General features: G+C 47.0%; 2 protein-coding genes across 4 annotated transcripts in view; both read right to left on the bottom strand.

The window, feature by feature from the left end:
- Nucleotides 1-4,379: 4,379 nt before the first annotated feature.
- GPR83 (G protein-coupled receptor 83) lies at nt 4,380-13,084 on the bottom strand. Its single transcript, XM_077344208.1, has 4 exons — nt 12,043-13,084; nt 9,020-9,145; nt 7,491-7,624; nt 4,380-5,850 (listed from the first exon to the last, which is right to left on the bottom strand). The coding sequence occupies exons 1-4, from the start codon at nt 12,421-12,423 to the stop codon at nt 5,235-5,237; spliced, it is 1,257 nt and encodes a 418-aa protein (XP_077200323.1). The 5' UTR covers nt 12,424-13,084; the 3' UTR covers nt 4,380-5,234.
- Nucleotides 13,085-14,206: 1,122 nt separating this feature from the next.
- The window catches only part of MRE11 (MRE11 double strand break repair nuclease), a 38,348-nt gene continuing 29,696 nt past the window's right edge, over nt 14,207-22,858 (bottom strand). For all 3 annotated transcript variants that reach the window (XM_077341481.1, XM_077341479.1, XM_077341480.1), the window contains exons 18-20: nt 21,695-21,762; nt 19,810-19,888; nt 14,207-16,827 (exon numbers count right to left, since the gene is read on the bottom strand). In XM_077341481.1, coding sequence (XP_077197596.1) covers nt 16,777-16,827; nt 19,810-19,888; nt 21,695-21,762 — 198 coding nt within the window. In that variant the 3' untranslated portion in view covers nt 14,207-16,776. The remainder of the gene's footprint in view (nt 16,828-19,809; nt 19,889-21,694; nt 21,763-22,858) is intronic.

Genomic DNA, 22,858 nt, shown 5'->3' on the forward strand with positions numbered 1-22,858 from the left:
TCATAAAGTGACACCATTTTAACAAACAGGATTGCCCATTTCATCTGATCAGTGAGACTATCCTACTCTGGTCACGGCATTAAGAAGAGTTGGTTTTTATATCCTGATTTTTCACTACCCGAAGGCTTCTGAAAGCAGCTTACAATCGCCTTCCCTTCCTCTCCCCACAACAGGCACCCGGTGAGGTAGATAGAGCTGAGAGAGGTCTGAGAGAAACGGCTCTGTGAGAACATCTCTCTCAGGACTGTGACTAGCCCAAGGCCACCCATCTGGCCGCATGTGAAGGAGCAGGGAATCAAACCCAGCTTGCCAGATTAGAAGCTGCCTCTCTTAGCATTATACCAAGCTGGCTACACCAAGATGAGAAGAAAAGGGAATAACGCAGAAAAGGCAGCATACACAGATTCTAAATACATTATAATCTACCTGCAAAGAGGACTGGGGATCAGGACACTCGAGGGAGAAAAACAGAGCAACACGGTAACTTTCAGACGGAGGACACGCTCTCCTAGGTAGAGATATTAAGCCCAGCTGCCTTCTCCGAGGGTAGCAAAATGGCCAAAGTGCTTTTTGCAGAACCATTTGGACAATCTTCCGAATAGACTCTGGAGTCTGTCGGTGCTACAGAGACAAAAAGCAATTCCAAGCAATCATTAAGAATGAAGGCCAGCCAAATGACAGGAACTATCTCAGTCCTTCAAAGTTTGAGTGACCTTTTTGAACTCAAAAGACGTTCAGCAAGGCAGCAATCTCACAGAATGTAATAAAAGGACCCCTCGCTGTCATGACCCTGTGAAATTTCTGAGGTGAATGGTCTTGATCGGTGTCTTGCTCCCCCTGCCAAGACAATGCCCTCATGGTCCATGTATGCTTACAAGAGGGACTCAGGTACGAGGCTGCCTTATCTTGTCTCACTCCACCATCCCATCTACCCCATGCCCCAAGCCCCTACTGCTCCAGACCTGTGACAGGAGGTTTGATCCTTGGAATTGCTGGTGACTGAGCCTCAGAGAATTGTCAAAGGCTTTCACAGATGGAGTCAACTGACTGTTGTGGGGAGGGACGTGTTGCTCTGGCATCTTCAGAGATAGGATATGGCAACAGATTCCCCTCTTGCTGTGTCCTACGTCTGAAAAGGCCAGCCACAGTTACTGGTGAAACATCAGGGACTAAAACAGGGACTAATTCCGAATAAGGTTTTGGTTATCACCTTTAAGGCCACACGTGGCCACACCTTTAAGGCCACACGTGGTCTGGACTCAGTTTACCTAAAGGATTGCCTCTCTGTTTACACCCTTCAAGGAGCATTGCGCTCCACTATCTCCAACCTCCTGGTAGTCCCTGGCCCCAAGGAAGCCCGCTTGACCTCAACCAGGGCCAGAGCTTTCTCCATCCTGGCCCCCACATGGTGGAAGGAGATCCCAGAGGAGATCAGGGCCCAGACGGAACTCGAACAGTTCCGCAGGGCCTGTAAAAGGGAGCTCCTTTGCCAGGCATTTGGTTGAGGTCACCCTAAACCACTGCTTCCCATTGGCCCCCCAGCCTCCCTCCTACGATAACCACTACAAATTTGCCCAACCCACTGGGCGTCAGTATGAGTTGAATTCAATGCTCTTCACAGTATTCCACCGTTCTATAATGTTGTTATTGTTATCACTATGTTAATGTTATTGTTATCACCATGTTATTATTACAAATGGAATTACCTGTATTGTTCCTGTTTCCTATAAACCGCCCTGAGCCTTTGGAGAGGGCGGTATATAAATACAATAATAAAAAAAAGAAAGAAAGAAGAGATCATAATATCAAAACCATATATCAATGCTTTTACAATTTGTTCCTCTGCTCTGTTTTCTGCCTTATATAATTAATTGTGTTAGGTGTGAATTGCAGCTGGGTTAGGGTAGTTGGCTACTTCTGAAATTTTGGCTGTGAAAGGTAGTTGGCTACTTCTGAAATTTCCCTGGGAAAGCGTTATCTTTTTTTTCCAGCCTTGTAACATCCTGCCCCTGGACAGGGGGTGTCATCTGGACTGTTTTCCTGCCCGAAGGAGTGGTTGGGGGAAGCCCGTGGGTTGGAGGTTAAAACAGAAAAATTGATTCTGGGAAGGCAGTTTTAGCAAGGACCTTATAGATTGTTGTATCTTCAATAAAGAGATTTCCAAGTCTGCTTATTGGGGGCAATCAGCTGCATTCTCACACACGGCCACATGGCCCAGAAAACCCACAACAACCACCTGAACCTTAGACTTTGTGTGCACAAATCATAGGCTTTGTTATTAAGCTATGAGCCTCGTCTAACACTGACCAATCGCCTCTTTCATCCATTTCACTGGAAGAGGAGATGCTTCAGAACGCTTGGAAACAGCTGCCTCCATTATAGGAGGATATTTGGCCTGGAACCTCCCAAATCTTCTGGGACGCATTCCAACTGTCCTTTTCTTATGGTGCCTGCTGCTTCTCACAAATCATGAAGCGCCTACAGGTGTAACTTGGCTGGGGACCCCTGATGTTTATGGATGGTCTGTGCATATTATTACAGCATAGTCATAATCACAGATGGCTTTAAAGGGGATTAGATGGATTAGTGGTCCACCAAGGGGTACTAGCCAGTATGACTAAAAGGGAAACTCCACATCCAGGGGTAGTAAACTCCCTGGCTAGAAGACAACATCAGGGGCAGGATTGGAACCCTGTGCTCTCTCTTAATTGGCTGCCATGTGAAAAAAGGATGATGAACTAGCTGGACCACTGATTTAATCCAGTAAGGCTCTTAGTCCTTAACTAAAATACCAGCTCACCAATTCTGTTTCTTTCCCAAATCTGGCATTTAGATAACTTTCTTCTAGCACATTGGTACAAACAATCTGAGGGTGTTTCCTCACCTCTCTCACCCACCAGTGGGATTTCCCCCCAGAAAGACCTTTAAGATGAACCGTATTGAGGCAGGCAAATACAACCAGATTGCTGGAAAGTTTCCATTCTCCCATAAGGGAAAAGATCAGTACATGACATAGTTTGGCGATCGCTTCCCAATGAAAGATGTGATAGTTTAGAACGGGGGTAGAACAGGGGTGGTCAAACTGCAGCCCTCCAGATGTCCATGGACTACAATTCCCATGAGCCCCTGTCATTTTATGTGTAAAATATTTATTTTATATGTAAAATGTGTAAAATAAATTAAGGTAGCGTGGGGGGGATTAAAGGAGCCAGAAGCAGAAAGAACGGTTTGTATAAGCTGCCTTATAAGATGTATTAAAAACTGGCAGTTCCATTTTAACAGAAGTGAAATTAATCTTGAAGGCTGATGTATATGTGAGCTCTTCGCCAGAAATTCCCACTTGGAATACTAATCTGGAGCATTCAGGCAGGACTGGCTTGAGCCATTATGCCTTGTAAGCTGTAGCCGAATTCAGTTGCTCTCACCTGCTATGAGGAGGAGAGCTGGAAGACTGGCTCATTTCCAGCACCCCCCCCCCCAATCTAGTTAGGGAATATTAGAAAAATTGTCCTAGAGGAGATCAGCCCTGACTGCTCCTTAGGAGGCCAGATCCTGAAGATGAAACTCAAATACTTTGGCCACCTAATGAGAAGGAAGGACTCCCTGGAGAAGAGCCTAATGCTGGGAGCGATTGAGGGCAAAAGAAGAAGGGGACGACAGAGAATGAGGTGGCTGGATGGAGTCACTGAAGCAGTCGGTGCGAGCTTAAATGGACTCTGGGGAATGGTAGAGGGCAGGAAGGCCTGGAGGATCATTGTCCATGGGGTCGCAATGAGTCGGACACGACTTCGCAACTAACAACAACAGAAAAATTGTAAATGTTTTAAACTTTTGTACATTCTTATCCGCCCTGAGCAATATGGAAGGGCGGGATAGAAATAAAAATATATTATTGCTATTGCTTTGTAGTTGGATGGGAGACCACCAAGGAACACCAGGGTAGTGACACAGAAGGAAAGCAAGCCAGCTCTGAATGTCACTTGCCTTGAAAACCCTACACCAGGGGTGGCCAAACTGTGACTCTCCAGATGTCCACATGCTGGGAGGGACTCATGGGAACTGGACACCATGGACATCTGGAGAACCACAGTTTGGCCACCCCTGGCCTACATGGTTTGCCATGAAACAGTCGTGACTTGAGAACGCTTTCCACCAACAAGGGCTAGTTCGTACAGCGATGCCTTGAAATGGACTGAGTAGCAACTGAGCAGGGTGGAAATTAGCAGCCTACCTTAAATTGATTGGATGACATGTATAGAAATGTGAAGAAAAAAATATATTTATTGCATGTAAACACAAGGCATGACAACAGTCTAAAGTGGTGCGCAACGAATTGCAGGACTGTCGTTTGTGCAGTACTTGCACTCAGTTGTATACAATAAAACGCAGCTCTCGGAAACAAAGGCAAGCAAAACATATTGTGCGACCCAACTGAGCAGACATTCCCTGGGAGGCAACCATCTCTCTTACTACTATACTAGGATCTACCTGCTAAGGATCACACTGACGGAAAATGCAAGATCTGTAGTGAGCATGATTCAAAAGCATGAGAATATCCTGCAGGGGGCATCAGAGGAATTGTGTTTTTAGCATAGTTAAATTAGGAACATCCTGATGTTTTTTTAAATCATCTCCTCTTGAGTCCTGATTGGCTCAATTGGAGAGTTCCTGCTTAGTTGAGCTTACTTCCTCCCAGCTTGCCTTGACAACAAATGGAATGAATGCAGAACAACCGTTAGACAGTTAGTTAGGTCTCTCTCTCTCTCTCTCTCTCTCCACAAATTCATTGATCTTCTAAATAAAACTATTTTATTATTTTAAGCCAGGGATTTTCGATCAGGGCTTCATGAAACCCTGGAGCTTCTTGATGGCCCTGGAAGAGTTTCCCAAATGGATGGATGTTAATTAATTGTAATATATTTTTTTTAATTGTTAAACATTTATCAGGTGATATGACCACATAGGGTCATGTCAACCTACCCAGCCCGCCCAAAATGGCCTGGAGTGGTTGGGAAGGCGAGGGGCCCTAGGCAAGAATGTAAACAGATATGCTTCCCACTCATATTCTGCACAATCATACTTTTCTGGGGATTCTCAAAGCCTGAAGAACGTTTCAGGGGTTTCTCTATGGTAAAAAAAAGTTGAGAAAGGCTGTATTAAGCAACCTGGTGCTTTACTTTCTTTGCATATTTAAGCTCTGCCAACACACACAGCTGCTCACTTGGCCACAACGCTCAACTCAACGCAACTATAGGCTCGACAGATGTCAGGTCAGTTTTCCCTGACTGGAACTGGGAAGCCGACAGGCCGTGGGAGACCTGTGACCCCTTGGAGTTGCCATTGTCCTGCCAGGCTGTTCTGTAGGACAAAGCAGTAGAAGGAGGTGGCCCTTGGCCCTGGGCCTTCTGGCACAGGAGGAGACAGCTCTTCAGCTCGGCCCTGAAATTCTCATTGAGCCAGCAGTAAATGAAAGGGTTGTAACAAGCGCTGCTCATGGCGAGCCAGTGGAAAGCAAAGTAGAGGGTGTTGTTGCTGCAGATGACTTGGCTGGAGAGGAGGACGACGTAGCAGTTCAAGGGGAACCAGCAGACGGCAAAAATGACCACCACCAGGACCAGCATCTTGATGGTCGTCTTCTTCTTCCGCTGAAGGGTGAAGTATTGCTCGACGGTCACGTTCCCGACGGCGTTGCGGAGCCAGAGCTTCTTGGCCACGCTCACGTAGGTGACCAAGATGATGACGAGGGGCAGAAGATAGAGCAGAAGGAACGTGGCCAGGTCCAGGTACTTCCAGAAGAGGTCGGCTGGTTCAGGGAAATCTGGGAGGCACAAGGACCGGGTGACGTCCTCACTGCAGCCAGGGATGCAAACAAAAATGTTGAATTCAGATGAAGAAGAGGAGTTGGTTCTTACATGCCACTTTTCTCTACCTGAAGGAGTCTCAGAGTGGCTTCCAATCGCCTTCCCTTTCCTCTCCCCACAACAGACACCCTGTGAGGTAGGTGAGGCTGAGAGAGCCCTGATATTACTGAAGAAGAGTTGGTTCTTATATGCCACTTTTCTCTACCCGAAGGAGTTTCAAAGCGGCTTACAGTCGCCTTCCCTTTCCTCTCCCCACAACAGACACTCTGTGGGGTGGGTGAGGCTGAGAGAGCCCTGATATTCCTGCTCATTCAGAACAGTTTTATCAGTGCCATGGCGAGCCCAAGGTCACCCAGCTGGCTGCATGTGGGGGGAGCGGGGAATCAAACCCGGCTAGCTAGATTAGAAGTCCGCACTCCTAACCACTACAGCCAACTGGCTCTCAGGGCTTGTTTACCATAATTTGAGGGCGGCAAGGGCAGAGGGTGCATGCAGACATGACTATGCCCTGTTTAAACCACTCCTTACTTAATCTGAAACTTTTGTTTAAAATGACAAATGGTTTTATTCAAAGCTATACCTAAAGCATGCAAAGTTGTGTCCCAACAATTATTCATAACTGAGCATGTGCTCTCCTGAGCATGGAGTCAGGCATAAATCTCCAAAGAAAGAAACTGAATGGAACTAAAACATCAGATATTCTAGCAAGGGTTGTGCCAGTGTTTACATAAAGGAAGGCCGTTGCAGTTACTAAAATGGAATACGCCTTTGCATTCCATTTTAGCAACTGGTTGCTAAGGGATTTTTTCCTGTCATCTCAGACAGACCCATTCTAGCCACCGGCTGCAAGTGGAGTGCATTTAGGCTGCTGTTAGATGAAAAGATCCATTCAATTCCTCTCCGTGTCTCAAATGAATAATTTTAGGATTATCGTCTAAGAATTAGGCTTGGCAGCTGTGCCTTGGGACATTCCTGCAGAATATGGGCATGATGCCTAGTGGTACCAGAACCTGGATAAGGGTGGGGAGACAGCAGCAAAGGGGAACACGGGTAAGAGAACACGCAGGGTACAACCGCACCAGTCTGAAATCATAGAATCATAGAATCATAGAACCATAGAGTTGGAAGGGGCCACACAGGCCATCTAGTCCAACCCCCTGCTCAACGCAGGATTAGCCCAAAGCATCCAAGAAAAGTGTGTATCCAACCTTTGCTTGAAGACTGCCAGTGAGGGGGAGCTCACCACCTCTTTAGGCAGCCTATTCCACTGCTGAACTACTCTGACTGTGAAAATTGTTTTCCTGATATATAGCCTATATCGTTGTACTTGTAGTTTAAACCCATTACTGCGTGTCCTCTCCTCTGCAGCCAGCAGAAACAGCATCCTGCCCTCCTCCAAGTGACAACCTTTCAAATACTTAAAGAGGGCTATCATGTCCCCTCTCAACCTCCTTTTCTCCAGGCTGAACATTCCCAAGTCCCTCAACCTATCTTCATAGGGCTTGGTCCCTTGGCCCCAGATCATCTTCGCCGTGAAAGACAGATGTGGGGGAACGGAGCTTCTTTCCCTCTTCCCGCCATTTTGCCTGCTTAAACCTCTCTTCCCCTGGAAGAAGTCGACCCCCTTACCTGTATTCAAAGGTGAATAACTTCTGATAGATCGCATGTGGGAGGGAGAAGCAGGTGGCCAGGATCCATATGACGCCAATGGAAACCAGACCTTTGGTGGTAGAGATACGAGGTCTAAGGGGATGCATGACCATCTGTAGGCAAGCCGTTGGGACACAATTTCACCAAAAGTAACCATTTGCTTTTAACATCACACACAAGAGAGAGCCAAATTTGCTTTTAATTTTTTTTTAAGCAGCTATCAATCTCCCTGGCTGAAGAGAGGGCTGCCCTGAGTCATGAGAAGACATTCCTGTGATCCTAGGGCCTTCCATTTTCCATCCAGCACCTTTCCCTTCCAAGGAACAAAGGATGGTGCATATGGTTAGCGTCTCTTTAATTTTACCTTCACAATAAACCTCATGAGGTAAGTTAAACTGCCCAGCAGAACTTAAATACCTGAGTTGGACTTGAACTCATGTCTACCAGATTCTTACCCATATAGTAATCCCAGAGGTAGAATCATAGAGTTGCAAGGGGCCAGACAGTCCATCTAGTCCAGTGGTTCTCAACCTAGAGTCGGGACCCCTTTGGGAGGTCAAATGACCCTTTCACAGGGGTCGCAGCAGGGCAGGCAGCTTGGCCGGGGGGGGGTGCCATCCACACAACAGCCTTGCGGGGTAGATCAAGATAGAGCGTTCTTCTGTCTGGAGCAGCGGAAAAGAGCGAGATCGGCATGGTGGAACAAGAGGCAAAACTGAACTGAGAAACCCCAGAAAAAGTCCAATTTATATATAATCATGAACAACGGATCTTCACGCCATGGGTCAGTTTCGGTTTAATTTCTGTGAAAGAACACCTGCATAGTTTTATGGGTTGGGCGTCACCACAACATGAGGAACTGTATTAAGGGGTCACGGCATTAGGAAAGTTGTAAACCACTGGTCTAGTCCAACCCCCTGCTCAGTGCAGGATCAGCCTAAAGCCTCCAGTATTAGCATCTGTCCAGACAACCTATGAGTCAGAGGAAGCTGAGAGAGCTCTGAGAGAACCATGACAGGCCCCAAGTGTCTCAAAGCAGCTGGCAATCACTTTCCCTTCCTCTACCTACAACAGACACACTATGAGGAAGAAGAAGCTGAGAGAACCCTGAGGGAAGTGTGACAAGCCCAGGGTCACCCAACTGGCTGCATCTGGAGGAGTATGGAATCAAACCCAGTTCTCCAAACTAGAGAGGTCACCGCTCTTAATCACCGCACCAACCCAAATCACAGCTAGGAGTTTCACGGGAGTGGTGTGAGGGCTGAATGTCATTGTGAATTTCCTGCACAGTGCAGGAGGTTGGACTAGATTGCCCTGGAGGTCCCTTCCAACTCTATGATTCTATGATTTTATGAATGAGAATGTCTTGCATGCCCCTTTGGGAATGAGGCCATCTGAGACGTTAAGTGCTGGCTCATTTATCATGGAGACAAACCTGTCTAGGGGAGACGCTGTCCGAAGAAAACCCAAACCTACCCACCCCTGCCCACCCACAAGCAAGATCTCACCTGGTGCCTGTCGACCGCGATGGCCGTGAGGGTGAAGGCCGACACGTGGAGGGAGCAGTATTGCGCGAAGCGGCTGACGTGGCACATGCCCTTCCCAAACAGCCACGTACTGTTGACGAAGCGAGCCTGAGGAGAAGGCAGCCAAGAACCGACTTAGCTTCCTGTGGTCACTGTAAAGTCCTTCTTTGCCCCTGTGGAGCTCTTGGGGCCTCATCCCCCTCAAAGCCAAATGGATTTTTGCTTTTAAATCAGCGTGTGACACCCCCGTGAAGTTCTCCCCTGCTCTGTTTCACCCATCGTTCTTGGATGTTTTTTTCAATTAATAGAAAGGACACGGTGAAAATGGGAATCAAACCAATTTGGGTTCACTTTAGGAACAATGGAGAGAGTTAGGGATGCCAGTCTCCAGGTGGGACCTGGGGATCCCCTGGAATCAAAGGTCATCTCCAGACTACAGAGATCTGTAGCCCTGGAGAAAATGGATTTTTTGGAGGGTGGAATCTAGGGCAGGGGTAGTCAACCTGTGGTCCTCCAGATGTCCATGGACTACAGTTCCCATGAGCCCCTGCCAGCAAATGCTGGCAGGGGATCATGGGAACTGTAGTCCATGGGCATCTGGAGGACCACAGGTTGACTACCCCTGCTCTAGGGCACTGTACTCTACTGAGAAACCTGTCTCCCTGAGTTTTGCCACCCTGGATCCAGCAACCCTACCCTCCCATTCCCTACTGGGGGCAGAGAGGACCTGGTCACCCTAGTTAGAGTTGTTTGACTTTCTCACTTCACAAATACCAGAAGTTGATAACGAGCCTGAACTGAGCTCTCTCGTGCCCAGATGAACAGTAGGGCATCCTAATCCATTCTTTAAAGAATCTACTTTTCTCTGAAAGCTCGAGGTGGTCACCACATGCTGAGCGGAGAAAGGACCGAATACACAACCTGCCTCTCGCGCATGGCCAAACAGAACATTCTTAACTTCTCCCTCCCCATGAAAGACAGCCTGCAAGGTGTGGTGGTTAGAGTGCAAAGAAATAAATAAATGACACCCACTCTTTTAAGACAGTCTCACAGGTATTGCTGATTCAAGGCTGATTCGAAAGAAAATGTGGTCCTTTAGAAGAAGAGTTGGTTTTTATACCCCACTTTTCACTACCTGAAGGAATCCCAAAGCAGCTTACAATTGCCTTCCCTTCCTCTCCCCACAACAAATACCCTGTGAGGTAGGTCGGACTGAGAGAGCTCTGACAGAACTGCTCTGCAAGAACAGCTCCAACAGGACTGTGAGTAGCCCAAGGTCACCCAGCTGGCTGCATGGGGAGGAGTGGGAAATCAAACCCAGCTCTCCAGATTAGAAGCCATTGCTCTTAACCTTAACCAAGCTGGAGGGTCCCTGATGGTGAAGGACCCAACATCAAACTCAGAAACAAATTGAAAAAAAAATGTTGCAAATGTTTGGCAATAAATGCAATGTGGAGAAGCTCTCTCAATTTAAAAGGTGAACAGTCACTTTTTGCACTCATTGGAGCTTCCCACTTGTCTTTAAGGGCAGCCCCATGAAGGGCGTTTTACAGTAGTCCAACCAAATGCTAGAAAAACAACTGAACAGTAGTGCTGAAGCCATGTGTGGCCCCTGTGCACAGGGTATTGAGCAAGCAACAGGTCATTCTTTTAAGCAGACGGGAATACAGTCAAAAAGAAGAAACTCTTGTTGAGTTTGACTGACTTTGCAAGGGCCTTCCTCTGGTGGCTTAGACATTTTTATCCTGGGCTCCCGAGCATACGTGGGCCTCCCTTCATTGAGTTCACCTTCACAACGATCCTGTGAGGTTGGGGAGTGTGACTGGACCACAGCCAGCTTCCCATGTGACAAACTAACCCCAGCACCACACGACCTAGTCTGTGCATGTGAACTCAGACCTCCTAGATTCCCTGCACAGGGACCTTTTCCATTCATCTCCCTCAGCCTCTGGGGAAATGACAAACCTTCATGGGAGCCTGCTAGACGTGCTTCACAAACACAGTGACAGCACTTCCCTCACAATACTGTAAGCCCCATTTCACAGCAGCACAACCCATGTCCTTTGCCTAGTACGATTAAAACAAAGAGAAAAGTTCAGCAATATAGCTGGTTGCTAAAGGCATAAATAGTTCAGGGTTCACATGTCTCTTTTCTAGAAGATCTCAACACAGAGTTAGCAGCCTTTCAGCTATCCTTCCACTAGTTTTAGAAGAAGAAGAGTTGGTTCTTATATGCCGCTTTTCTCTACCCGAAGGAGTCTCAAAGCGGCTTATAGTCGCCTTCCCTTTCCTCTCCCCACAACAGACACCCTGTGAGGTGGGTGAGGCTGAGGGAGCCCTGAAATTACTGAAGAAGAAGAAGAGCTGGTTCTTATATGCCGCTTTTCTCTACCTGAAGGAGTCTCAAAGCGGCTTACATCCACCTTCCCTTTCCTCTCCCCACAACAGACACCCTGTGAGGTGGATGAGGCTTAGACAGCGCTGGTATTACTAAAGAAGAAGAAGCGTTAGTTCTTACATGCTGCTTTTCTCTACCAGAAGTTGTCTCAAAGTGGCTTCCAATCACCTTCCCTTTCCTCTCCCCACAACAGACACCCTGTGAGGTGGGTAAGGTTGAGAGAGCCCTGATATTATTGCTTGGTCAGAACAGTTTTATCAGTGCCATGGCGAGCCCAAGGTCACCCAGCTGGCTGCACGTGGGGGAGCGCAGATTCAAACCCGGCTCACCAGATTAGAAGTCCACACTCCTAACTGCTACACCAAGCTGGCTTTAAAACACCTCATGGAAGTACACATTATAATTTTTTTAAATTACTGCCTCGTCCCGTTGAGTTTGTTTAAAAGTGCTCTCCAGAAAGAGAACGTTAGCAGACATGAGAACATTAGCAGACAGGCGCAGACGTTAGCAGACAGACATCTACAGAGTCAAACGACAGTCAGAGGCAAGCATGCATTTCTTCAGTCATCCTAGAAACCAGAGGTCTATTGTTCCTCAGCGTCCTTACCAAAGTAAACGGAGTATTAAGAAAGGTGATCATGAGGTCTGCTACGGCGAGGTTCACTATGAACAGGCTGGTTGCGAAGTGCATCCGCTTGTTTTTGATCACGACGTGACAGACCAAGCCGTTGCCGAAGAGGGAGAAGAGGATGATGAAGGAGTAGGCCACGATGAGAAAGATCTTCACCGCGATATTTTGGGCGCCTGCCCAGTCTTTTCTCCCATCCAGAAAACTCTGCCAGTCGGCGAGGGTATAATTCATCCAAGAAAAGAAATGAGAGACATTGGGTATTTCAACAGATCTTCCCAAACTTCCGTTGAAGATCGCAGATCTCTCAAGGGCGTTAGCCAAGTAAGGGGAGAAGAGCCACATGTAGTATGTCCCCATGGCTGAGGGAGGGGAAAGGTTTGTGCTCCTTTTCAGAGTCCCAAATTCCTCTCTCCAACGCCGAGCATCGTTGGCCAAGTTGACAAGATGCAACGTGCCCGCTTAGGAGAGGCAATATTTCGGATTGGGAACGGGATCTAGAAAACTCTCGTTAAAAGACCCCCAGCTGCCACGGCAGATTGCGGTATCTTCATAGGTCTGCCGCTCAATCGAGGCACATTTCATCCAGCGTTTCGGCAAATTGTCTCTTCGGAAGCTGGATAACTAGAAACTGCCGATTGGCTTGTGCCGATTTCTACTCTGACGTGTTGCTTAAACTCGCTCCCCTCTCGCCTGTTACCTGCTCTCGTGCCCACCCACCCCTGATCCAAGCGTACATTAAGGAATAAAGAATCCATCCGTTTATTACATGCTTTTGTTCCTGTCCTCCCCACTGAACTGCAGCAGCTACTTAGTGGGATTTGCGATGTTCCGTGCTCGGCTTGACATCTAATTAAGTGGCATGTGTTTGAGCAAGCTGCAGGCCAGTTTCTCCTTTGAGGGGGAGCACTCAAGCCTTCAAGGCGGCCAGCTGCTTGAAAAGAGATTAATGTAGGGGGAGGGAGCTACGCAACTCCAGCCGCTTCCATTGGGATCCTGTGTCAGATCCATCTTGGTTTGTGAGCCAGGATTCATGCTTCCCTAAGATGGTCAAGCACCATAAATTTCATGGCTTGGGGATCACGGCCTGAAGGGTGATGCCCGACCCTGTTTAGCAAAGTCAAGTGGCTGCCGTTCGGAGCATATGTGTTATGTGCGTACCTTCTTGCTCTCAATGGCATCGATTTGCCTATATGGCCAAGGGCCGTCATTGTTTCCCACCTTCCCCTCCCCTTGGGGGCCTCTCCTGACTCTGGAAAAGTGGACTGCTGAGGGCTGAGGGACTTGTAGGCATGAAGAGCTGGGCAGGGCAGGTGGCTGCATTAGTGAGGAAGGTGAAACTGCCTTGCTCTTCCTAGGTGGTCCTCTGCTCATGTAAAAGCCAGAAATGGCAAGCTAGTTCACTTTTCCCTCCCCACTGCAGCTGGCCAACCCAGCAATAAACCCGAGAGCCTGTCTTGGTATAAGTGGTTAAGACTGGTGGCCTCTAATCTGGAGAACTGGGTGTGATCTCCCTTCTCTTCCACATACAGCCAGCTGGGTGCCCTTGGGCCAGTCACAGTTCTCTCAGGGCTCTTTCAGCCCCACCTACTTCACAGGATGTCTGTTGTGGGGAGAGGAAGGGTAGGTGACTGTAAACCACTCTGAGACTCCTTTGAGTAGTAAAAAGAGGGGTGCCGAAAAACAACTGCCCTTCTTCTTCCATGGAGTCCAAAAGGGATCCGCAGGGGAGGAGAAGGTGGGGAAGATCCCAGACCACCTGCTCTTTCGGTTGGCAGTTTATAGGATCCAAGGCATTTGTTCACGTTTCACATTCATGTTAAGATTGCATGAAAGATCCCTGCTGCTAGTGTGAACTTAGGACCAAGGCTCACATGCATGCATCAGCAAGGAAATCAGTGAGCACTAAGGACGGTCTGTGAACTCCAGGAAATGCCGTCCATTACCTGCTATGCCCATCAGCACGCCACATTCCCGCAGACATGGCTGGCTTAATCCTAGAATCATAGAGTTGGTAGGGACCTCCTGTGTCATCTAGTCCAACCCCCTGCACTATGCAGGACAATCACAACCCTATAGCTTCCTAGGACTGACAGGTCCGTTCCGTTGACAAAACAGACATTTTAAGACGTGTGTAGGGGTATACATTTGCAATAATATTTATTCGTTTACATAACCAGTCATAAGTGTTGAGTTTTAATAAGCCAGACCCTCGATATGTGGAAAACATATACACAACTTGCATGCAGTGTCCATGGTCTTTGTTAAAACGGTCTTTGGAAGGAAGAACATTAAAATCACACCTAGTAAACGTCTAGGCAAGGATGGAAGAAATATTTTATGTCACTGAGGGCAAAGGCTACATAAAGCACAGTGAGAAGAAAATATTTCTGCATCCGTGGCCTCCTATTTCTCAAGAAGGGCAAAAGTCCCGGAGCCAGCAGGAAACGAATGCTTGTGATTTGTTTTGATCCACACCAAAACCGACTCCCGTTTTGAAATTGCCGATTTGTATGACGTAGGTAAGAATGCAGCATTCCCCAATTCTCCGGCAGGCGAGCCAATATTAAACGGTTTCCATATAGACCAGGGGTAGTCAAACTGCGGCCCTCCAGATGTCCATGGACCACAATTCCCAGAAGCCCCTGCCAGCATTTGCTGGCAGGGGCTTCTGGGAATTGTGGTCCATGGACATCTGGAGGGCCGCAGTTTGACTACCCCTGATATAGACCCTTGACCTGCCCCAGTTAGCAAGGGGGCAATAGGACAGCAAGCAGCGAGGCCTTCTCGGGCCGTATGGGGCTGTCTTCTCCCCCTTCGGGGTGTTCAGCAATGGAAGCTTTTGCAGCATGCTGGATTTTCCACGGAGTGTTCTCAGAATGGGTGCACACGGGGTTAATCGAACCTGACCCTCACCTATATTCACCTGCTACATATAACAGGCAAGGGAAGACCGAAACGTGAAGGCCGGAAAGAGTCATCAGATTTCAAAAACATGAAAGCAAGCCGGAAGAATCTAAAGACAAGGCACCTTATTTTAAAATCGTCCCTGCAGATTTTTTTTTCTTATTGCAACATCATCAAGGAAGGCCTTTGACGCTTCCTTGCTGCACCCAAACAAACCGACATTCCCCAATATTCTAAAACGCATGGGAATCTTGATCAGGTATCACGGGAGAGAGAAATACAAAAATTTAAGAAAGCCAGCAGTCTTTTATGCACACCTGTGACATTCCTCGTTTCCCAGCCCTTTTGCCCCAGGATGGTTAAAATAGGTATAAAAATACAACACGGTCTTTCCATATGAAAATATATCATAGCACTTCAAACTAATTCGTTAAAATCGGTGGGAATTGTTGGAATTGATGACCAGGCAGTCCCTTGTTATACTGTTGTTGTTTTTTTCTGAAGTTATCAAAACAATGGAAGTTATTTGGGGTCAGGGAACCAAGCAGAGGTACCTGAAATAAGAAATGGTCGCGGAGTGATATACCGTCTCCCAATGGACTACTTTGGTTCCACACCTGCAAAACTCATGCCAGCTTATCTTTTAACTGCAGACATCCAACCAGTATTAGCTCAATGAAGACAGCTAACCTTCGGGATTCCTAGGGAAATGCTTCGGTGCATCCATGCTCCGCGTACATGTAACCCTTCATGCTGAAAAGATCATAAACAGCTTCACGACAAGAATCGTACGTTCCATCCAAACACTTTGCAGAATCTTCTGACAGTAGGTAACAAAAAATTTTCAAAATGGGGCCATATTTGAGTTATTTTGATATCGCTTTCGGAATCATTTTACAGCGATGCAAAATCCTTTCCTTGATTAAAATGTGTCAGGGGTAGACAGCAAAAACACCGACCGTCCACAGTCAGGCATTGTTCAAATATAAAGAGCAAGCCACGGTTCCCTACTGTGCATTGAACCTGTGGATGCTCAAGCTTATGCCACCCAATAAGGAGTTGGCGTCTTGCTTTTGCAACAAACCACACCTTACCAATTACATCCAAAATGACAAATACGACTACAGGCAATAGCTTATAGGGAACGCATAAACTGTAGCCCGCTGGTTTGGATATGCCAACAAACCAAGATTTCTGACAAAAGGGGGAGGTACAGCCTGTGAGCTCTTTTGCATACTGGCTGGGATCATGTCCACTCCTCCTGCTGTGGTCCAAAATGGGCCTTCCTGAAGTGGTGCCTCTGGGGCACTTCCCCAGGGAAGCATGGAGGAGAAATCAGAGATCTGCAGAGGGATGGGAGAATCGAAGATCATACCCTCCCTTCTGTTTGAGGAAACCTTGTGCAACCTATGAGTTGCCGCTATTCTTGAACTACGTCACATATAGCATTCTAATTTATTCTCCCATTATATTAGGGGGGTGCCTCCTTTAACGTTTCTGTGCAATAGGAAAAAAGATACCCAATTGTCTTCTTGACAGATTTTTTTCTTGACAGACTTTTTAAAGAAAGGTTCTTCTATTAGAGGCAGGCATTTTCATGGAGGATTCTTAAGCACTGCCAGTGATACTGCATAGACAAGTTCCATAACAACCAATCTTCCGTGAAAGAAGCAAAACGTTTCAAAGCAATGGGTACCTAACAGTGAAATGGTTTGGAAAGAACTGAATATGTCTTGTGATTCCTTTAGAGAAGATGGGTGTGAAAAATCTTTGTTTCCTTTTCCACCTCATTATTCTTCTGGGAAGTTATCGCCTGTTTCTTCTTGAAGAAGCACCCTTGAATGGGTCAAACTCGTCCTGTAAAGGAAGAGAGGCTTTGTTAGACCATTGACAGCATCGAGGGACACAACTTGTCAGACCTGATCGAATCAGAATAAATTGTGCAACAACCTGAAGTGGAAGCTGGACTCCGATGCTGAGGCACTACGAACAGCATGCAGTTCAGGAGGTATTGTGCAATCCGCACTGAAAGGCACTGATACAGATCTCAACAAGCAAACAGTATAAAATGCAAGCTGGGATTCCTGGGGGAAGGAAATACCATCTGTTCCCCACTGCCTATCAATCTTTTTGCCCTGTCCCTTTCTCCACTCCCCAAAACTGACCAATGGTGTGAAGATCTATTGTTCATGATTGTATAAAAATTGGCTTTTTTCCGGGGTTTCTCAGTTCAGTTCTGCTTCTTTTCCCACCATGCCGATCTTGCTCTTTTCTGCTGCTCCAGACAGACGAATGCTCTATCTTGATCTCCCCCGCAAGGCTGTTGTGTGGATACTGTCTGCCCCTCCAGACAAGCTGCTTGCCCTGCTGCGACCCCTGTGAAAGGGTCATTTGACCCCCAAAGGGGTCCCAACTCCCAGGTTGAGAACCACTGGTCTATTTGCACTGACCTGGACAGGGCTAGCCCGATCTCAGAAGCTAAGCAGGATCAGCCCTGGATGGGAAACCTCCAAGGAACAGCAGGGTCATGACACAAAGGCAGGCAATGGCAAGCCACCTCTCAGTCTAGAGTCTATGGGGTCACCCTAAGTCCACTGTAACTTGACGGGGGAACCCCCCCCCAAAACCCAGTCCACTTTATTTTTCAGCAACTAAAGAACAAAACAAGTTCAGGTGGGAGACAAGAGATTTCATTTTACAGGGCAGGCCCTTAAATGGTAGTCACGTCGGATCATTTCACTGGGGTTGAGCTGGGAGCTTTGGCTGCCTTAGACAATGCAGAACTGGCCCCATCCCACCTTATATCTTAGCATACACTGAACAGCCCAACAACACTGAACTGAATGATGCAAGGTTGTCAGGTCAACAGCTTATGTTCATTTGCATTTAAGTGTTCTAGCCAATTGCATTGGCTTGGATCCAGAGCAGCATTTCCATTGGCTGCCCGCTGTCTTTGGGCTAATCCTGCACTGAGCAGGGGGTTGGACTAGATGGCCTGTATGGCCCCTTCCAACTCTATGATTCTATGATTCTGTGAAATAGGAGGCATGGTTGCCAACGTCCTGGTGGGAGCTGGAGATTTCCCAGAATGACACCAGATTTCCAGACAACTGAGATCTGTTCCCCTGGAGAAAATGGCCTATTTAGAGGGTGGACTGTATCTCCTTATACCATGCAGAGGTCCTTCCTTTCCTAAACGTCACCCTCCACAGGCTCCGCCTCCGAATCGCCAGGAACTTCCTAAGCTGGAGCTGGCCTACATTGCTGTTAGAAGAAGAAAGCAGTAAAATCATAGTCCAAAGGCAGAAACCCTCAGACCTGCAGAAGCGCTGCTCTTGAGCCAAGCCACTGTCCATTTTAAACAAATGGTCAAATCAGAGACTAATGAAATCATTAAAATAGAATTTAAATCCAACCAACCTCCACCAAAACACAAGGAAAAAACCTAGTAACGCCAGTGCATCCAACACAAGAGCCATGACATACAACCAAAATAGGCCTCCAGTGATCTCAAAGACCAAATCCCTGCTAAAGAAAAAAGTTTTTATGACATGCCCGAAGAGCAGGGAATTCCTAAGGGTCAAGGTGGTTCCCAAAACAACTGTAACTAGCCCTTGAGATGACTTTGGCCTCTGATGAAATAGGAGCATGCAGAAAGGACGCACTGCAAGACCTCCGTGATGGGAAGGGGAAATCCATCACAATGTTGTGTCCAATTAATTCATTCTACGTATTACCCCTAGAGCCTCTTGTGGCGCAGGGTGGTAAGGCAGCAGAAATGCTGTCTGAAGCTGTCTGCCTATGAGGCTGGGAGTTCGATCCCAGCAGCCGGCTCAAGGTTGACTCAGCCTTCCATCCTTCCGAGGTTGGTAAAATGAGTACCCAGCTTGCTGGGGGGTAAATGGTAATGACTGGGGAAGGCACTGGCAAACCACCCTGTATTGAGTCTGCCAAGAAGACGCTAGAGGGCGTCACCCCAAGGGTCAGACATGACCCGGTGCCTGCACAGGGGATACCTGTACGTATTACCCCTAAATTCTTGGGCATCAGCAGCAGCACAGAATACAGCCCCCTGGAATAGAAGAAGAAGAAGAGTTGGTTCTTATATGCCGCTTTTCCCTACCCGAAGGAGGCTCAAAGCGGCTTACAATCGCCTTCCTTTTCCTCTCCCCACAACAGACACCCTGTGGGGTGGGTGAGGCTGAGAGAGCGCTGATATCACTGCCCGGTCAGAACAATTTTATCAGTGCCGTGGCGAGCCCAAGGTCACCCAGCTGGTTGCATGTGGGGGAGTGCAGAATCGAACCTGGCATGCCAGATTAGAAGTCCTCACTCCTAACCACTACACCAAGCTGGCTCTCTACATGAAGCTGCCTTATATCAGACAACTTTGGAGCCCAAACTGGCTTGGGAGTGTAGCATGGGGAAAGGCAGGGATTTAACTTTTCCTCCTGCAGCATTTCCCCAAGCTGCAAAGGTAGGATGGGTGGCCGTTTGCCATGACATCATTTGGCACACAAAAAACCTTTCTCCTCTTACTCAGCCTTTTAGTCCGCTATTGTGAGGCTCCTTTGAAACGACACTTCAACTTGAATGGGGACGGTGGCCTGAGAAGAGAGTAGAAGCCAAAGTAACAAAGCAGACCGAATGATGCTTGTTTTAAACAACCCAAGCTCTTTGTTCTTCTCCTTTCACCTGCTACTGATTCCTTTTAAGAGAAGGCTAACAAAAGTGCAGAGAAAGGTGGCTGAGAAATGTAAAAACAAAGAAGTCCTTCCCACCCACCCACCCCCGCATACGCATTCAAAAAAACAAGAGTGAGGGAGGATCTTTTTATACCTCATCAGACACAGCCTCAACTCTTCTTGCTGCTTGGCTCTGAGAACTCCTTTTGCTAGAGGCTGCTGAGCTTGATAGCCTAAGTGTAAAAAACAGAAGGTAGGTTCAGGGAGGGAGCTGGCTTGAACGACAGCAGAAAAGCAAGATTCCAGTTTGGTAGCACCATGAAGTGCAACAAGATTCACAAGGTATAATATTTCAAGATCTGGCTCCACCCCCCCCCCCCCCCCCAATGTCCCCATATAGCCACATTACACAACGGACCTAAACTGCTGTTTAGGAAGGGGTTAGAAGTAGTTTGGCAAGCCCCCAAGACAGTAAGTTTTTCAAATATGCTAAATATTAGTTTTTCTCATAGCAATTTTCATTACTCCAACAACCAGATTAGAAGGAGAGTTGGGTTTTGTAGCCCACTTTTAATTACCCAAAGGAGTCTCAAAGCAACTTACAAACGCCTTCCCTTTCCTCTTCCCACAACAGACACCCTGTGAGGGGGGTGAGGCTGAGAAAGCCCTGATATTACTGAAGAAGAAGAGTTGGTTCTTATATGCCACTTTTCTCTACCCAAAGGGGTCTCAAAGCGGCTTACAATCACCTTCTCTTCCTCTCCCTGCAACAGACATTCTGTGGGGCTGAGAACAGAACAGCTCCATAGGGACAGCTTTGTGATGAGCCCAAGGTCACTCTGTTGGTTGCATGTGGAGGAGCAGGGAATCAAACCCAGTGCTCCAGGTTAGAGATCGCCTCTCTCAACCACCCCACCAAGCTGTACCCTTGACTGCACATCGTTGCTGACATCGAGGAATGGAAATTAAACCTCTCAAAAGTGATCATGTTCTTCACAAGGTATCAAAGCCAGAAAACTAAAGATGAAGGTTGTTGGCCTGGCCTGTATCCATCCCAAAGGGGAGGAGTTGATCTTGCAAGGAAAAATCCCTGGGCTACCGGCCTCATGGTCTTTTAATGCAGGCATTGGGAGGGGGTGCCTAATCTTTTCCCCCACCCAGTAAACTTCCACTGCAAATCCCCTCTCTAGACAATATGTCTCCTTCTAAAATCCCCAAAAGTGGAGAAAACTCCCCTGGAGGAGGCATCCAGAAATGAGAATCTGTGAAGGCAAAGAGAACAAGTTTGCAGAGATGTAACATCAATTCATGTTCATATTCTGCTCTGGTTCAGCCTCACTTGGAGTCCTGTGTTTAGTTTTGGGCACCCCAGTTGAAGAGGGATGGAGACAAACTGGAGCATGTCCAGAGGAGGGCAACAAAGATGGTGAGGGGTTTGGAGACCAAAATGCATGAGGAAAGGTTGGGGGAGCTTGGTCTGTTTAACCTAGAGAAGAGATGGCTGAGAGGGGATCTGATAGCCCTCTTTAAGTATTTAAAAGGGTGCCATACAGAGGATGGCACATTTTGTTCTCTCTTGCCCCAGAGGGATGGACCAGAACCAATGGGATGAAATTAATTCAAAAGAAATTCCATCTAAACCTCCGGAAGAAGTTCCTGACAGTTAGAGCGGTTTCTTGGTGGAACAGGCTTCCTCGGGAGGTGGTGGGTTCTCCATCTTTGGAAATTTTTAAACAGAGGCTGGATAGCCATCTGACAGAGAGGCTGATTCTGTGAAGGTTCAAGGGGGTGGCAGGTTACAGTGGATGAGCAATAGGCTTATGAGTGTCCTGCATAGTGCAGGGAGTTGGACTAGATGACCCAGGAGGTCCCTTCCAACTCTATAATTCTATGACGAAACTGGTGATCTCTGTTCTTAAAACAGAAGTATGGATCTAAATGGAGGTTAAAGCTTCACAATTCCTCACATTTTGTCCCAGGAAGCGCCCCTCAGTCACCATCAAACCAACCTAAAAGCCCCTGGAAATGAAGGGATTAACCTTGGATTTGTCGTGGAAGAAGGAGCAAAGGACACTTCTTCCAGATCGGAGTCATCGTCGTCAATGACCTGGAAAGGGCAGAAAGGAACAGCAGCCTTATTACTCATCACATCCTGATTTCAAGCTACTCCAGCAGTTCTTTACCTTTAATGCACCACCGCCAACCTCGTGTGTACCATTGAGCACACCCCTCCCCTCCAAGCCATTAAGTAAAATATGAGGACATTGAAATGGCACACTCGACTAAAATCAACTTTACGGGCAGAGGTTTAAGAGAATAAAATGGGCTCTTGAAAAACTGCCACTTGTTATTTCAGCCTGATTGGCAATTTCTAGAACCTGGTTTCCCAGTAGTATCTGTTGTCTTCTTTTTGGCCATTCACCACATATACTTATCTCGTGGATGGATAGATGGATGGAGTTTGTTTACTTTTATTACATGCAAGCAAGCAAGGAGGTATTTCTATTTGATCCTTTCATGGTGTGTGTTTTTAAGCACATGGGAAGAAATCTTAGGACCTCGCATTTCAACCTCAGGACAGGGTAAGCATTATTAAAATACTATCAAACCCGAAATGATCTCTCCTTCACCAGCTGTCGGAAGGCGCTGCAAGTGGGAACACAGGGCTGCCCCTAAAATCCCAAGTGCCCCCATTCCCCCTGCAGAGTGCGGAATGCCCCCCAAAGAGTAAAAGGCTCAACCCCAAAAATTCCTGATTTCACTGGTAAGTCAGAGACAAATATCAAAATGTGGTTGAAGTTCCCTCTGCATTAAACGGATACAGCTCAGCTTGTGATTCCTGCCTCTAAAGTCTCTTGTTTTTTTCAAAAAAATATTTTAATAGACATAGAAAGTAAAAAATAACAGTGACATCACGAATACTGTGTAGAAAAAAGAAAAACGATAAACCAATTAACCACAAAACAAACACAATATGATTAACTAAATACACAAACTATTTACATAATTAACTCCCACACATTGCTATTTAAAGACTTTTTAAAAATTCTATTACATTTTTCCAAACTAAATCAAATTCATTCCTTTGACAGACTCCTTGAATTATTCTTATATTGTAAGGTATTTTTTCTAGTATCATAAGTTGCTTTAGTTTCTCTTGCTCTATTTATGCTCCTCCTGCTGAGGCTGGGGAAGCCACCTCT

This window comes from Paroedura picta, chromosome 6, assembly GCF_049243985.1.
Source record: "Paroedura picta isolate Pp20150507F chromosome 6, Ppicta_v3.0, whole genome shotgun sequence".
NCBI lineage: Eukaryota > Metazoa > Chordata > Lepidosauria > Squamata > Gekkonidae > Paroedura > Paroedura picta.

Excerpts from the sequence above, each read along its gene's own strand:
- GPR83 (XM_077344208.1), bottom strand. The coding sequence starts at position 12,423 with ATGGGGACATACTACATGTGGCTCTTCTCCCCTTACTTGGCTAACGCC. Across the intron at positions 9,146-12,042 it reads TTAATACTCCGTTTACTTTG|GCTCGCTTCGTCAACAGTAC; the intron begins GTAAGGACGCTG and ends CCTTCTCCTCAG. Across the intron at positions 5,851-7,490 it reads TTATTCACCTTTGAATACAG|TGAGGACGTCACCCGGTCCT; the intron begins GTAAGGGGGTCG and ends CCCTGGCTGCAG.